Source organism: Rutilus rutilus, assembly GCF_951802725.1.
Source record: "Rutilus rutilus genome assembly, chromosome: 3".
Classification (NCBI taxonomy): domain Eukaryota; kingdom Metazoa; phylum Chordata; class Actinopteri; order Cypriniformes; family Leuciscidae; genus Rutilus; species Rutilus rutilus.
The window spans coordinates 23300761-23315747 of record NC_140211.1 but is presented as its reverse complement, the minus strand read 5'-3'; the positions used below and the strand labels follow the sequence as shown (position 1 = coordinate 23315747).

Sequence of the window (14987 nt, the reverse complement as noted above, 5' to 3'; positions counted from 1 at the left end):
TGTGAGAGTGAAATGGTGCTGCAGACAGCGGCAGCCCTGTGTGATATTTGCTGGTGCTGTGTTTAAAGGCAGCCTGAGCAAACAGTACAGGGAAAGGTCAATATTATTACAAGGAGGTCCTGGAACAGTGAGACTATGGAGCAGAGGAAGAACTGACAGCTGTTTCCCTGTTCCCTGATCAAACATGACAGGATGTCAGTTCCTACATGTCATGAATAAGGACTTTGAAGATAAATTAGCACCTATTAAAACTGGAGTAAATAGGATATCTTATATCATTGAAGATTTCTAACTGTATTTACTTTTAATTCTAGAGAATTTGCAAAAGTGTACGAGATTATTAATGCTAAAATAAGTACTAATTATGCAGCCTTATTAATTTACTAAACTGATTTTTGGTGCCTACAAGAGAACAAACACTGTCCTATGCTGCCCCCTGCTGATGGGATTTCTAATTACAAAGCCTTTGAAGTCAGATTAATCCTGAGTCCTTGAGGGAATTGCCTTGGTTAGTTTATAAACTATCAATATTCTCTGTCAAGGAAAGTTTTTAAATTTTAATTTTGATCATAATTTTTGGGGGGATTTCCTCACCAGCAAACCATTCACACCATTTTGCACTTGAACAAAACAAACACATACAAATACTGCAATGAAAAGATCTCAAGCTGTCATTTCATCAAGCCTCTTTGAATGCGTGAGAGTGAGAACAGCAGTTAAATCTCCACCAACAAGCCGTTCTTAGTGGGGCACTAAAAATATACTGTCAAATGTGTTTATGTGTGCTTTTGTCAGCATGTGTGTTTGCAATTCACAATTTATTTAGTAATTTTTCATCTTCTGCCAACAAAGCAGAATGCTGAGCAAACAGCATCAGTCAGAGTGTGTGCACAGTAAACCATGTGACAAAAAGAGTATGTGTGGTGTGGTGTGGTGTGGGGTGGAGGGTGACGTGAGGCACATACACGCACACATACACACAAAGGGCAGGTAGATTCCCCTTAATAATGTGCTACATATTCAAAAGCAATCTGTCAAATTATACACACACATCTCAAATCAAGTACTCAAAGTGTGAATCCAAACTGAGCTCTTAAACCAAATAATAAATATACTAACACCTAGCAAACTTCGTAAGCATCTTAGTTGTACATAAAGTTGGACATAGCCTACAAAAAGACAAACAGAACTGTTTAAATTATGAACGACGTGAATTAAATATTCAGTTACTAAATTCTGCTAAAAGATATGCACTGGTCGCCACCTACTGGTAAGGTAAAATAAAGAACGGCTACTGAACAAATCATCAGTGAATACAAAAATTCGAGTCACTGAGATGAATCTAAATAATCAGCTCAACTGTATAATATGTAACAAAGATATGAAGAATACTTTTTATGCCACTACTGGCAATTATTACAACAATTTAATCACATATTGTGTGTCCTCGTTAGATAGATGCAAGGACATTTAGGCCTACTCAGATTTTTGCCGTTTGGGTTTTTTGATTAATGTGCTTTTTAGCTAGACCTTTTTAAGCATTGAAACAAACAGAACTCTGCTTGCCTTGTTACTCTGGCACATCCTTCTCTCATTTTTTCTCAAATTGACTCTGCTATGCTTATTACATATGAAAGCCATCACTTAAACACTTGATCCCCTCCTTAACAGCTTATTTAAATCTTGTTTTACCTCTTTGGCTGTTCTCAGCATTATAAATGCTCGTGTTGTGCCAGTAGCACTGAAAACTACTGCTGTAAACCCAGTTCCAAAAAAGCATAATGTTAAAGCATAACAAAAAAAGCTTAAGATTTTGGTTCTTTATCCATCTTTAACCTTCTTGATCTTAGTGTCGCTTTCGATACTGTCAATCACAACCTTTTAACTGTCTTGAAATTGTCTTTGGTGTTTCTGAGACTGTTTTAACCTGGTTTAGATCTTGCATCTCTGTTTGCCGCCAGTTTGTTTTAATGAGTCTGAATTAGCGCTGTCCATACTGGTGTTCCCCAGGGTTCAATTTTAGGCCCCTTACTTTTTAACATTTATATATTTCCTCTTTGGTTGCTCGTAAGATCACCCAGGCCTAATTATCACTTTTACACAGACTATACTCAGATTTATGTCCACTCAAAGCCTGGTCAAAATGTGGATGTTTCTTTTCTCTCACACTGCATTTCTGAGATAAAAAATATTTAAGACCCAACATTTTCTGTATCTTAAGACTCATAAGACTGAGATTATGCTCATTGGCTCTTCTCCTCATCAGCTTTGTAATGCTGGTTCACTAATATTAAACATGGATGGCTCTGTTTTGGAGTTTCAAACTAAATATATATTTTTTTTTTTGGAATTACACTTGACTATATTTTACTTTTGATCCACATGTGCAAAATTAAGACTTCCTTTTCTAATCTCAAAAATATTGCTAGACTACGCCCTATGCTATCCTTTAATGTGGCTGAAAGGCTTATCAATACTTTTGTTTTTTCTAGCATTGACTACTACAACGCACTTCTTGCAGGGGTCCCTAAAACAACACTTAACAAATTGCCATGTGTGCAAAATTCAGCTACTATGATCCTGGCTGGAGTCAGGACAAATGAGCATATCACTCCAATATTGAAGTCCTTGCACTGGCCCCTGGTCAGGTTCAATGTTGATTTTAAAATTATTATGCTTGCGTATAAGGCATTGCATAGTCTAGCCCCTCTGTCTCTGTCTGCCCTTTTCATTTTATATACTCCCAAGTGTCATTTGCGGCTGGTCTTTTGTCCCACAGATATGCTTGCGATCTGTAGAGTCAGGCCCTGCAGAGCAAATGGGTGGAGCTTATGTCTAGCTCCCCCTTGATAGACGTCCAGTGAGGAGGAGTGTATGTAATTTGGGCCTGATGGGTGGAGCTAGAATATCCAACCACACCCTAATCTTACCCACAACTCTATCCCGCCACCCCATTAGACGTCCAGAGAGGAGGAGCTGGATGTCATTTGACTCTGCAGTGAGCTCTCTCATATACTCCTAGACTCTGGAACACACTTCCTTCTAATATTAGAGATGCACAGAATTTATGCATTTTTAAATCTTATCTAAAAACACATTTTTAGGTTACCTTTTACTTGATTGTTTTAACCTTTTTTATATTCCAGTTTGTTATGTATGCTTTGTATTTTTATCTGTCTGTTCTATTGTGTAAAGTGAAAAAAAAAAAGGCAAATAATGGACTACATTGTGTACTTTAGCCTAGTAAATTTCGGATATATACTGAGAAGGGCTGTTCATTATCAAATGTGTCCCCATTGATAAGCAAATACAGTATGACATCATAAACAAATAGGCCTTTGTTAGTTCCAATACAAATACTTTACTGCCACCACTCCTCCGTTGAACATGGCATTTCGAGCTTTAAATAGATGTATACAGAAACTTAACCTGACAAGCCTGTCACACTTTCTGTCACACATCTCCCTTATCAACTCAGAACGTGTTTATTGCTGCTTGCAGGCTGTAGAGGGCAGTGTATATAAAATATACTTCTCTTTGCATCGCCTTTATAAAAAGAGCTAGGTCACAATTAGGAATAAAAACAGGACTAGGCTGATAAGAAATAAATATTTTATTATAAAGAATCCTGGAAACAATAAATAGTTTCGATTTGGCTACACAAGGTGTGACCTGATGCTATGAAAATATGTAATACACCCCACACTGTTTTTTGTTGATCCCACGTAAAGTATTATGCAAGTTTACAAAAAAGAAATAAGTATGATAAATCATTGTTGTCCCTGTGGTGGACTTTGGCAGATTCGGCACATTGCTACTTTTTTTTTTTTTCTTACAACAGTGTTAGTTCATTTGTTGAGGTCTGTGATCTGGGTATACGAGTGTGTTTGTCTGTACATCATAAAAGAAATGGGACCGAGTTGAACACAGCCTCCCATTGACCTAATATACTGCATGTCCAGAGATTACAACCTAAAACTACGTCACTGTTTTTTAATGTCTAAAAAAAAATAAAAGAAATGCACCCACCTAAATGTTCCTTCTCTCTCATTCCTAAGTCTGATTCATTCTAGTGAAATCGGTTCATTCCAAATGTTCCTCTCTCATATGTATCATAGGAGAGTTTGTTCCATTCTAGTGAATCAGGTCATCCCAACCGATCCTCTCTTTCATATGCAGCTTAGTCCGACAGACAATTCATTTAAATGAACCGATTCACTAAAATTCACCAATTTTAGTCCATGGATTACAGTAGGTTATTTAATCATTTATATACATTAGAATGTTTCTGTTGAATTTACTCTACATTTACATTTTCAAGTTCGATACTGTAAACCTAATCATGATTGTTCACTTATTCAGTGAGTGTATTTCTATACACTATACCCATGACTTATATTGACCCGAGATTTAGTGCCTTCTTTGCTCTCCCCTGAGAAGTAGTGTTCATGCAGTTAACACATTCATTACTCTTTCCGATCTCAGGTTCCATAGCTACAGTAAACAAACAAACCCCTCTTGAGGATTTTAATAATGTAATATCTAGTAAGAGTGTCCTAGATATATTTTATAATAACTTTGGTAACTTGTGCAAGACTGCAATGAATCTTTCAGAGACTCATTGTTTTAAGGAGATTTTTAGTGCTTGCATTTCTTTCCTTCATTCTTTGCTGGGTGTGTATCTGGGTGGCTGTACAGTAGAGGTAGACTATGAAGACATATGATCCCCAGACTGATGCACACACAGACCAGAGCTGCTCCAAATGTGTTGTTAAAGGTAATAGGTGGAGCAGTGACCAGCAGCTGTGACTGTCTAAGCACCATGTCAGTTTCAAGGGCCTTCATCTGGAAGTGTGTTCCAATTATTCCACATATGTGGAACAGCTGATGGCTGTGGCCTGTAGGGGTCAGAAGAGAACCATTCACATGAGAAACACTGAATGAAGATATGCTGATGAAATACCTGTGGACCTGTGTTAAAGAGTAATTTTCTTGAAATAAAGCTGCAATATGTAACTTTTTTTGGTTAACACATAACAAAAATCTGTTATTGAGCAAGTACATACGACATAAGTGTTCAAAACCGTCTCTCTAGCTTACCCTGATTCACAACGGTGAGCTTATAAAAATGATTTATAATTTAAGCTGTCAGGTCTGATTTCGCAGTTTGAGGTCATTTGCCTTTGCGTGGTTACGTCACGTTTTTTTAAATATATATATATATATATATATGATTTATTTATTGAATTTTTCACAACAACATAAACACTCAAAAAAAAACAAAAAAAAAAACAATCAGACATAAAAAATGTAACAAATAAATACATAAATTAAAACCGTCACATCCGTTTACAGAAGAAAAAAAGACCTGAGTACTAAATGGCGTGTGCTGAGGATGCAGTTGTTTCAGATATAAACTTATCATCTAGATGGCTGCTTTTAATAGAAAGGTCTAAACGATAATCATTGTTGACATCTGGTTAATCCTCTGTTGTCAAAATCAAGAAACTGCTAAACAAAACCAAGGGAAAGCGACAGAGCTCGTGCTAAAATGAGGGTAAATACTGGCATGGTTTTTGACTGGATTGCGACAACCAGGGCTGATCATTCCGACAACTTGCAATTTGATGTTTCAAACAGAGATGGCGATAGAGAAGCAAAAAGTCCATACTGCAGCTTTAAGTATGGTTTCTGAATTTTCTTTGTAAACTTTGAAACTTAAACTTGATAATTTAACATTCACTATAATTCAGACTGTCTGTATTCTAAAAACCCTCGGTAATCAATTAGTTCACACCCATAGGGTCTTCTTAAAAGAGATAATGTATGAAATATACACAAATACATAGCACAGATATACGCTGTACAAAATATTTATGTTTTCATCACTTACCTATGTAGTCAAAGCGTCCAGGTGCCAGTCTCTCAGGCAAGTGGGTTGCAAACAGGAAGGCGGTTAGAAATGCAAACAATATATGGGGAACATGAATGGAGTTTGCTTCATTATCAGTGCAACCCTCACCTACACACAGAAACAACTGGAAAGAGGCAACACAAAAATAATTACAGGTCACACCATGAAGTGTATACATATTCACTTTAAACTATAAATTTGTAAGATGCATAAACATCACTTGCACTGTAGTATGTTTAAAAACAGGTAGGCAGAATTATGTACTGTGCAGTATGCTGAAACTTACAGTCTGTGTACTTATACTGTGCAGTATGCTGAAACTTACAGTCTGTACTTGTACTGTGCAGTATGCTGAAACTTACAGCCTGTACTTATACTGTGCAGTATGCTGAAACTTACAGCCTGTACTTGTACTGTGCAGTATGCTGAAACTTACAGTCTGTACTTGTACTGTGCAGTATGCTGAAACTTACAGTCTGTGTACTTATACTGTGCAGTATGCTGAAACTTACAGTCTGTACTTGTACTGTGCAGTATGCTGAAACTTACAGTCTGTGTACTTATACTGTGCAGTATGCTGAAACTTACAGTCTGTACTTGTACTGTGCAGTATGCTGAAACTTACAGCCTGTACTTATACTGTGCAGTATGCTGAAACTTACAGCCTGTACTTATACTGTGCAGTATGCTGAAACTTACAGTCTGTACTTGTACTGTGCAGTATGCTGAAACTTACAGTCTGTGTACTTATACTGTGCAGTATGCTGAAACTTACAGTCTGTGTACTTATACTGTGCAGTATGCTGAAACTTACAGTCTGTACTTGTACTGTGCAGTATGCTGAAACTTACAGTCTGTGTACTTATACTGTGCAGTATGCTGAAACTTACAGTCTGTGTACTTATACTGTGCAGTATGCTGAAACTTACAGTCTGTACTTGTACTGTGCAGTATGCTGAAACTTACAGCCTGTACTTATACTGTGCAGTATGCTGAAACTTACAGTCTGTACTTATACTGTGCAGTATGCTGAAACTTACAGTCTGTACTTATACTGTGCAGTATGCTGAAACTTACAGTCTGTGTACTTATACTGTGCAGTATGCTGAAACTTACAGTCTGTACTTGTACTGTGCAGTATGCTGAAACTTACAGTCTGTACTTATACTGTGCAGTATGCTGAAACTTACAGTCTGTACTTATACTGTGCAGTATGCTGAAACTTACAGTCTGTACTTATACTGTGCAGTATGCTGAAACTTACAGTCTGTACTTGTACTGTGCAGTATGCTGAAACTTACAGCCTGTACTTGTACTGTGCAGTATGCTGAAACTTACAGTCTGTACTTATACTGTGCAGTATGCTGAAACTTACAGTCTGTACTTATACTGTGCAGTATGCTGAAACTTACAGCCTGTACTTGTACTGTGCAGTATGCTGAAACTTACAGTCTGTACTTGTACTGTGCAGTATGCTGAAACTTACAGTCTGTGTACTTATACTGTGCAGTATGCTGAAACTTACAGTCTGTACTTGTACTGTGCAGTATGCTGAAACTTACAGTCTGTGTACTTATACTGTGCAGTATGCTGAAACTTACAGTCTGTACTTGTACTGTGCAGTATGCTGAAACTTACAGCCTGTACTTATACTGTGCAGTATGCTGAAACTTACAGCCTGTACTTATACTGTGCAGTATGCTGAAACTTACAGTCTGTACTTGTACTGTGCAGTATGCTGAAACTTACAGTCTGTGTACTTATACTGTGCAGTATGCTGAAACTTACAGTCTGTGTACTTATACTGTGCAGTATGCTGAAACTTACAGTCTGTACTTGTACTGTGCAGTATGCTGAAACTTACAGTCTGTGTACTTATACTGTGCAGTATGCTGAAACTTACAGTCTGTGTACTTATACTGTGCAGTATGCTGAAACTTACAGTCTGTACTTGTACTGTGCAGTATGCTGAAACTTACAGCCTGTACTTATACTGTGCAGTATGCTGAAACTTACAGTCTGTACTTATACTGTGCAGTATGCTGAAACTTACAGTCTGTACTTATACTGTGCAGTATGCTGAAACTTACAGTCTGTGTACTTATACTGTGCAGTATGCTGAAACTTACAGTCTGTACTTGTACTGTGCAGTATGCTGAAACTTACAGTCTGTACTTATACTGTGCAGTATGCTGAAACTTACAGTCTGTACTTATACTGTGCAGTATGCTGAAACTTACAGTCTGTACTTATACTGTGCAGTATGCTGAAACTTACAGTCTGTACTTGTACTGTGCAGTATGCTGAAACTTACAGCCTGTACTTGTACTGTGCAGTATGCTGAAACTTACAGTCTGTACTTATACTGTGCAGTATGCTGAAACTTACAGTCTGTACTTATACTGTGCAGTATGCTGAAACTTACAGTCTGTACTTGTACTGTGCAGTATGCTGAAACTTACAGCCTGTACTTATACTGTGCAGTATGCTGAAACTTACAGTCTGTACTTATACTGTGCAGTATGCTGAAACTTACAGTCTGTACTTATACTGTGCAGTATGCTGAAACTTACAGTCTGTGTACTTATACTGTGCAGTATGCTGAAACTTACAGTCTGTACTTGTACTGTGCAGTATGCTGAAACTTACAGCCTGTACTTATACTGTGCAGTATGCTGAAACTTACAGTCTGTACTTATACTGTGCAGTATGCTGAAACTTACAGTCTGTACTTATACTGTGCAGTATGCTGAAACTTACAGTCTGTACTTATACTGTGCAGTATGCTGAAACTTACAGTCTGTACTTATACTGTGCAGTATGCTGAAACTTACAGTATGTACTTGTACTGTGCAGTATGCTGAAACTTACAGTCTGTACTTATACTGTGCAGTATGCTGAAACGTACAGTCTGTACTTATACTGTGCAGTATGCTGAAACTTACAGTATGTACTTGTACTGTGCAGTATGCTGAAACTTACCCTGTAGAAGAGAGGAATGTTGTCAAACAGGTAAGGGTAGGCAAAGGCAAGAATTCGAAACACCTTACTCAGCCTTGGGCTCGGTTTCTCAGAGAATCTGAAAGGTTGGAAGTGAAAGACATATTTTTATGTTCACTAATGCTAACATCAGTTTCAGTGTGAGAGGTGAGGTGTTATGTAATTGTTAGTAGCAGACAGAAGTGGGTGATTGTTCATATCAGAATAACACATAACCACATGTGGTGGAAGTGTTTTCCATTGATAATATTATAGAGCATTTGTTTATTGGGTTAGAAGGCATTTAAAGAAAGAGCCAGATTTAGAAAATGCATTAGCGAGCATCAGAGAATTCTGACACATTATGTTACCTTTCATCGATGTCATGGTTATAGTGTAGGAATGGTAGGCCAAGCCTTAGCAAAAAAGTGGAAATTAAAATATTATTAATCTATGAAGCTGCCATATGCTGTATCATGTTTATAACAAGTAACTGTAGCACAGACATAACATGTCGTTATTTAAAATGTAGAAGATTTTCTTTCATGGTGCTATTTGCGTCAGTGTTGGGGAGTTACACTTAAAAGTAGGGTACACCAACTTAACTACAGTAGCATGATTAAGATAACTATTTTCCATTAACAACTTTATCCAACGAGTACCAATGTATGATCAAACGCTACATTGCTAATATCTGATCTGAGGAAAACACTCATCTAAACGGTCCTCTGTCTCAAGTCGATTCATTTTAGGGAAACAGTCCTCTCTAATATATAGGCTGCATGTGAATATGCATACAGCACTGCATACTGCAGTAGGTGAAAAATATGTGGAAAGAGTAGTATGTCCAAATTCATATTCATTAAACAGTGAACAAACAGTCCCCGAATGACCTAATACTTCGGGTCGAGATTTTGAAGTGCGCATCCAGTGGACTTTTTTACTATCCCATGAGGCCACGGGAGAGGAGTTGTGAAAAGCAGTGAAGCGATGCAACTGATGCTGGTTGGTCACATGATAATGACAGCGTAGTTACGAAAAGTACCTGCTCAGAGAGTGAACACTATTCCGGACGCAGTCATTGCGCTTGGAATTGAATCTTTCTAGTGAATCAGTTAGTCAAACAACTCAATTAAATAAACAGATTGACAAAAATGATTCACCAATTATATTTCCTAGTCCCTGCACTATACTAAGTTTTTGAATTCTATATGTAAATTGTGTTATACAAATGAGTGTGTTTTAGTAGTATTCAGGATAAATTTACCCTGAAAGTCACTCTAACTGATGTAAAGATTATTAGAGGTTGTTCCACACCTATACATAACCCGCAATTATGCAAACTGCATTTCTGCATTCAGTGTAACTTGTTAGCAAGGAGGAGCCTTACCTGGAGTAGCAGGCCATGCTGGTTGAGAGGATGGTGTTTAGTACAGCTACAGGAATGTAGTACGAATGAAATGTGCTGTTCACCCACGAGTCAGGGAAAACATATGCAGAGTAACTGATGGCTGAACCTGCATCAACATACAATCAGTCACATAAATACATCTCAGTGTGGAGGGGAGGATTTGGTAATGACGTGTGAAAATGTGTTCATTTGTAGTGTGATTTATTAATACACATAAATACTACTTCCAAATAGTGCAGTCCCAATTTGTCTGTATTGTACTTACTATATGTACTTTACTTACCTATTGAATTTATTCATAGACATATTAAATGAAGATTACTCTGTTCAAAATGATTAGATATGCAAAAAATACAGTATATCAGTACCATACCAGTTATTGGCTGATATTAGAGATTTCTAAATTGATCTGTTTATTTGATTGTGTATTCTCATTTTATCATTTAGATCATTTATGATGATCTTTAAAAACTAATAATTTAAGTGAGCTTTAGATAATAACTATCTATTTTTCCATACTGTGCATTATAACATTGTGATTTAAAATGGTTGATTTTAGTTTCTAGCATTTTTAATTTGTTTTATTTACACAAAACATATTATATTTTTTTACATATTATAATTTTTTTTATAATTATTAGTTTAACTGTGTTGGATGAATTTTTATTATCAGGTCATTCCTGGAAATAATGTACAGAATTGATGTACTTTGTTGTGTAATGTAAATTGTATTTGCGTTAATTGTGTCAACAATCCATTGTGCCTTTTAAATATATGCAGTGCACAACCTTGAAGTTTGAACTTTGTCTTTATGGCAATATTTCCCATAACAAGCCAAGGAACTAATAGTGTTTAAGTGAATGTGTCTGTGTGTTCCTCTCTTACCGAGACTGTACAGGCTGAGTGCTCCATAGTCAAAAAAGTAACAGATATGTCGAGAGCGGGAAGACATGGTACTGAAGGTGTGGGCACAGCTGGAGGCCAGTGGATACACACAGCAGGAGAACAAGAAGACCAGCAGAGGCCATGTGTACTCATTATACCACGCATCCTCCATCAACAACACTGTCATCAACTTCCAAAGAAAATACCTGGCGGAGAGACGGGAGATGGCAGACAATGATGTTGACAGCTCTGCAATGCTGCCACTCACAACAAAAAAAGTGGAAATCAACATTCTACGCATGAGATTTAAAATATACATTTTCAGTCCTTTGACTTTTTCCTCTCTTTTCCACGGACAATTTCTTGCATGGTTTCCACACCAGATAGCTGATATGGAAACTACAGAATCTGTATCTTGGCAAGTGAACAAAAGATTAGGATGACAAAGGCCAGAAAGAAGATTGTATTGAAATATTTAACTTGCCCTGACTTGTTCGCAGAGTTTGTTACTAGGGATATGTCTGACAGGTGGATGCAGAAACAAACTGTCTTATCAGTTTCTATAGGTCTGTAAAGAGCACCGGTAAAGCTTGTTTTTAAGCTATACAGTAAAGATAAGAATTAATACAGATGGCACAGACTCCTTACATTCAGTGTTCCCATGCACCCCAGTCAACTTTTGTCTTGCAGTCATTAGAGATTAAAAATGAACAAATATTGATTGCAGTCACAAAGAGGATTTTTTTATGAAAGAAAAAACATTCACATTTTATTGGTTTGCTATATCCACGTGAACATAACATTCCCTTCACAAAGAGCATCAGAGCATAAGCAATGTCAGCCCTGCCTTGATATTACAAGGTGTCGTACTAAATCTGGGTTTTAAATCTGATGAATTTTACATGTCTGATTTACTCTTGTTTGCTTTAGAGGGATCAAAGAGTTTAATATAACCAAACATTAACACGGAGTCAAGTTACAGATTCCAAGTTTTGTCCTATTGATTTACTGTCAGTTGACTGTGTATTTAACCATTGTGTGGGATCAGAGGATGTGTTAGCTTTGAGATATGGCATACTTTAAATAGACGAGTAATGACAATGTGTTTTTGCTGTGAACTACATTTACATTTAATAATTTTATTCAAAGCAAGTATTTTATCATGCAGGAATTTGCCAGTACGGAGTAGTTATTTAAAAATAATAATAATATACGTTTATAAGATGTATCATTTTTATAATATAAAAATAATATAATATTCATCATTAAATGTGTTCCATTTATTACATGCCCAAGAAAAAGTTAGCATTTGCATGTCTGTGACTTTTTGTAGAGCATTGGTTAACATGAGGCTGGTTGAGACATTTTATGTACAGGTAGAGTGAATAAGGTTTTGAATGATCTTAGTTCCGTTCACAGACCTTGATGGAAGTTGTCTGGAAAAATAAGCAATGCAATGACAACAAGCAGGCATTTATCTAAAATAAAACACTTATAACAGCTTATAACAGACCATTACAGCTAACATAGTAAGTTACCATACCAAAATGTTTACAACAAAGACACATGACACAGGTTAAAGAATCAAAGTTGACATAAGCAGCTCTCGACATGTTTACGTCTGGAGAAAGCTCTGGTGAGAATTACGCCAGGAGCTCATTAACAGTGATGGTAGACCTTCTGTGTTCATCCAGCAAGGTGAACTCTCCTAAGAACGACTCAGCTGGGTTAACCCTCGGTGAGGGACGTGAGAATCCACTGTGGAGGATCTCAATTCAAACTACTGTAAGTCTCAGCACACCGCACATGGATACACACCCATACTGTTGCCATGGAACCCAGGGTTGTATCACTGTAGTTGTGTAAGTTTATACTATGTCTGTGAGTTATGAGATAACAAGTTTTATTGTAAAAGCCATACCGAGAAAGTGGCAAAGAGAGGACGATATGCATACATAGAGAGAAAGCAAGCACGAGAGATAACATACCATGTTGGTAGAAAGTGTGTCCAGACATTGAGAGTCTCATTGGTCAGCTGAAAAAGACTCAACACGCAGTCTGTGGCCGAACTACGAGGGTGTCGATATCCAGAGATGATACCGTCCTCATGAAATGCCTAACATGGGAAAAGAGTCACAGAAAATCCTCATTTAGACAAACCAGCTATTTCTACAGGTAAAATATCAAGCCAACAAAATAACGCAAAGCATTAATATGAATATGATGATATGTTTGGCTACAGACCTTCCAACTGTTGCACATCAGGTTGCACAGTAATAAAAGAAAATACAAATCCAGTGATTCTTTCCTTCTGTTTATCTACACCTTAAACTAGTTAAAATCTCACAATATCAGTTTTGTGTTTTGTTAAATGAATGAACTTACTTTGGGCACCTGGTGGACGGTGAAGACACGCCGTAGTCTGATCAAGCTGAACATGTTTCCCAGATGAATGGCCCTCAGAGAAAGGCAGATACATAAACACACCAGCAGATACAAAAATGCACATACAGACACTCTTCCACTCCACCTGACCAGAGACTGGCCCGGTTAGCCCTGCCCTTGTCATCACACCTACAGACATCAACCTCTATAAACACACACACACACACATACCTGGCACAAACACACACCTGGCACAAACACACACACATACCTGACACACCGGCTAGGTGAGAACGCTCACAAGAACTATTCAGAAGCACACATTGTTTTAGAATCCGAGAGTTTAACTCCTAACATGTACACAACAGTCTCGCATAGAAGTACGTTCAAAAGTTTGGGATCAGTATGATGTTTTGAAAGAAATGTAGTACTTGTATTTAGAACACATTCAGTAAATCAAAAGCTCTAACAAAAGAATCTATTTTAAATCAAATGTTCATCAAAGAATCCTGAAAAAATGTCTCACGATTTCCACAAAAATATAAAGCAACACATACGTGTCTAGTGCAGCAAATCAGCATATTAGAATGATTTCTGAAGGATCATGTGACACTGAATACACTGATTACAGGAATAAATTAACATATTAAAATAGTAAACATTTATTTTAAATTGTAATAATATTTCTCAATAGATGCAGCATATATAAAAGATACATTTAAGGACAAATACAAATATTTAAGAATTATGTCAACAAAAATCCTATTTCCCGCTTTCTCCTTCTTTAGTTCACCTTTCTCACTTTTGAACTCAAGCTAATCATGCATGACTGGCACAAAATAATAAAGATTTGCATTATTATATTTCAAACAGGGTCACTGGATTGCCCCAGTCTACCTATACATGGAAAACTGAGCTTGTTGTGCTGTTCTGGGACATACCCCACTTGCTCATTCAGGGTGGAGTGTTTTAGGCAGTTTCAGTCAGTGCAGGTGAAGGTGTGTAATGAATGGAGGGTGTGCAATAACTTATATTTACAATGCTAATTGTAACATGCTAAAACAGAGTCAATGTCATTCGTCTGTCTGTTCTAATCCAATGACAATGCAGAAACGTTATTTCCATTCAAGAACACGTATCTTAAGCAAACTGTAATTATTGGTAAATCATTTTTTACCTCTTACCTTGGCAGAAGTGAATAGTAGGCCTATGTTAGTGTGGTAAACTAAAATGAACTTGGCTTAGAAGGCAAAGGTGGATAAAGAAGAGAGAGAGAGGGGGTGTGTGTCAGTATCATTAACATCCTAAATGTATTTCTATCTTTTGTTGTCTGCTTTTTTATTTGCTCAGTCCCTAGAATAATAACACAATTACAGCAGGCAAAGGTGGATGGAGAGAGAGAGAGAGAGAGGT

At 37.1% G+C, this 14987-nt stretch overlaps 1 protein-coding gene across 1 annotated transcript; it reads right to left on the bottom strand.

Moving 5' to 3' along the window:
• Positions 1 to 3679: 3679 nt before the first annotated feature.
• Positions 3680 to 13674, bottom strand: paqr5b (progestin and adipoQ receptor family member Vb). Its single transcript, XM_084404256.1, has 8 exons — positions 13575 to 13674; positions 13178 to 13305; positions 11190 to 11395; positions 10284 to 10410; positions 9265 to 9309; positions 8897 to 8993; positions 5894 to 6038; positions 3680 to 4898 (listed from the first exon to the last, which is right to left on the bottom strand). The coding sequence occupies exons 1-8, from the start codon at positions 13626 to 13628 to the stop codon at positions 4639 to 4641; spliced, it is 1062 nt and encodes a 353-aa protein (XP_084260382.1). The 5' UTR covers positions 13629 to 13674; the 3' UTR covers positions 3680 to 4638.
• Positions 13675 to 14987: the final 1313 nt, after the last annotated feature.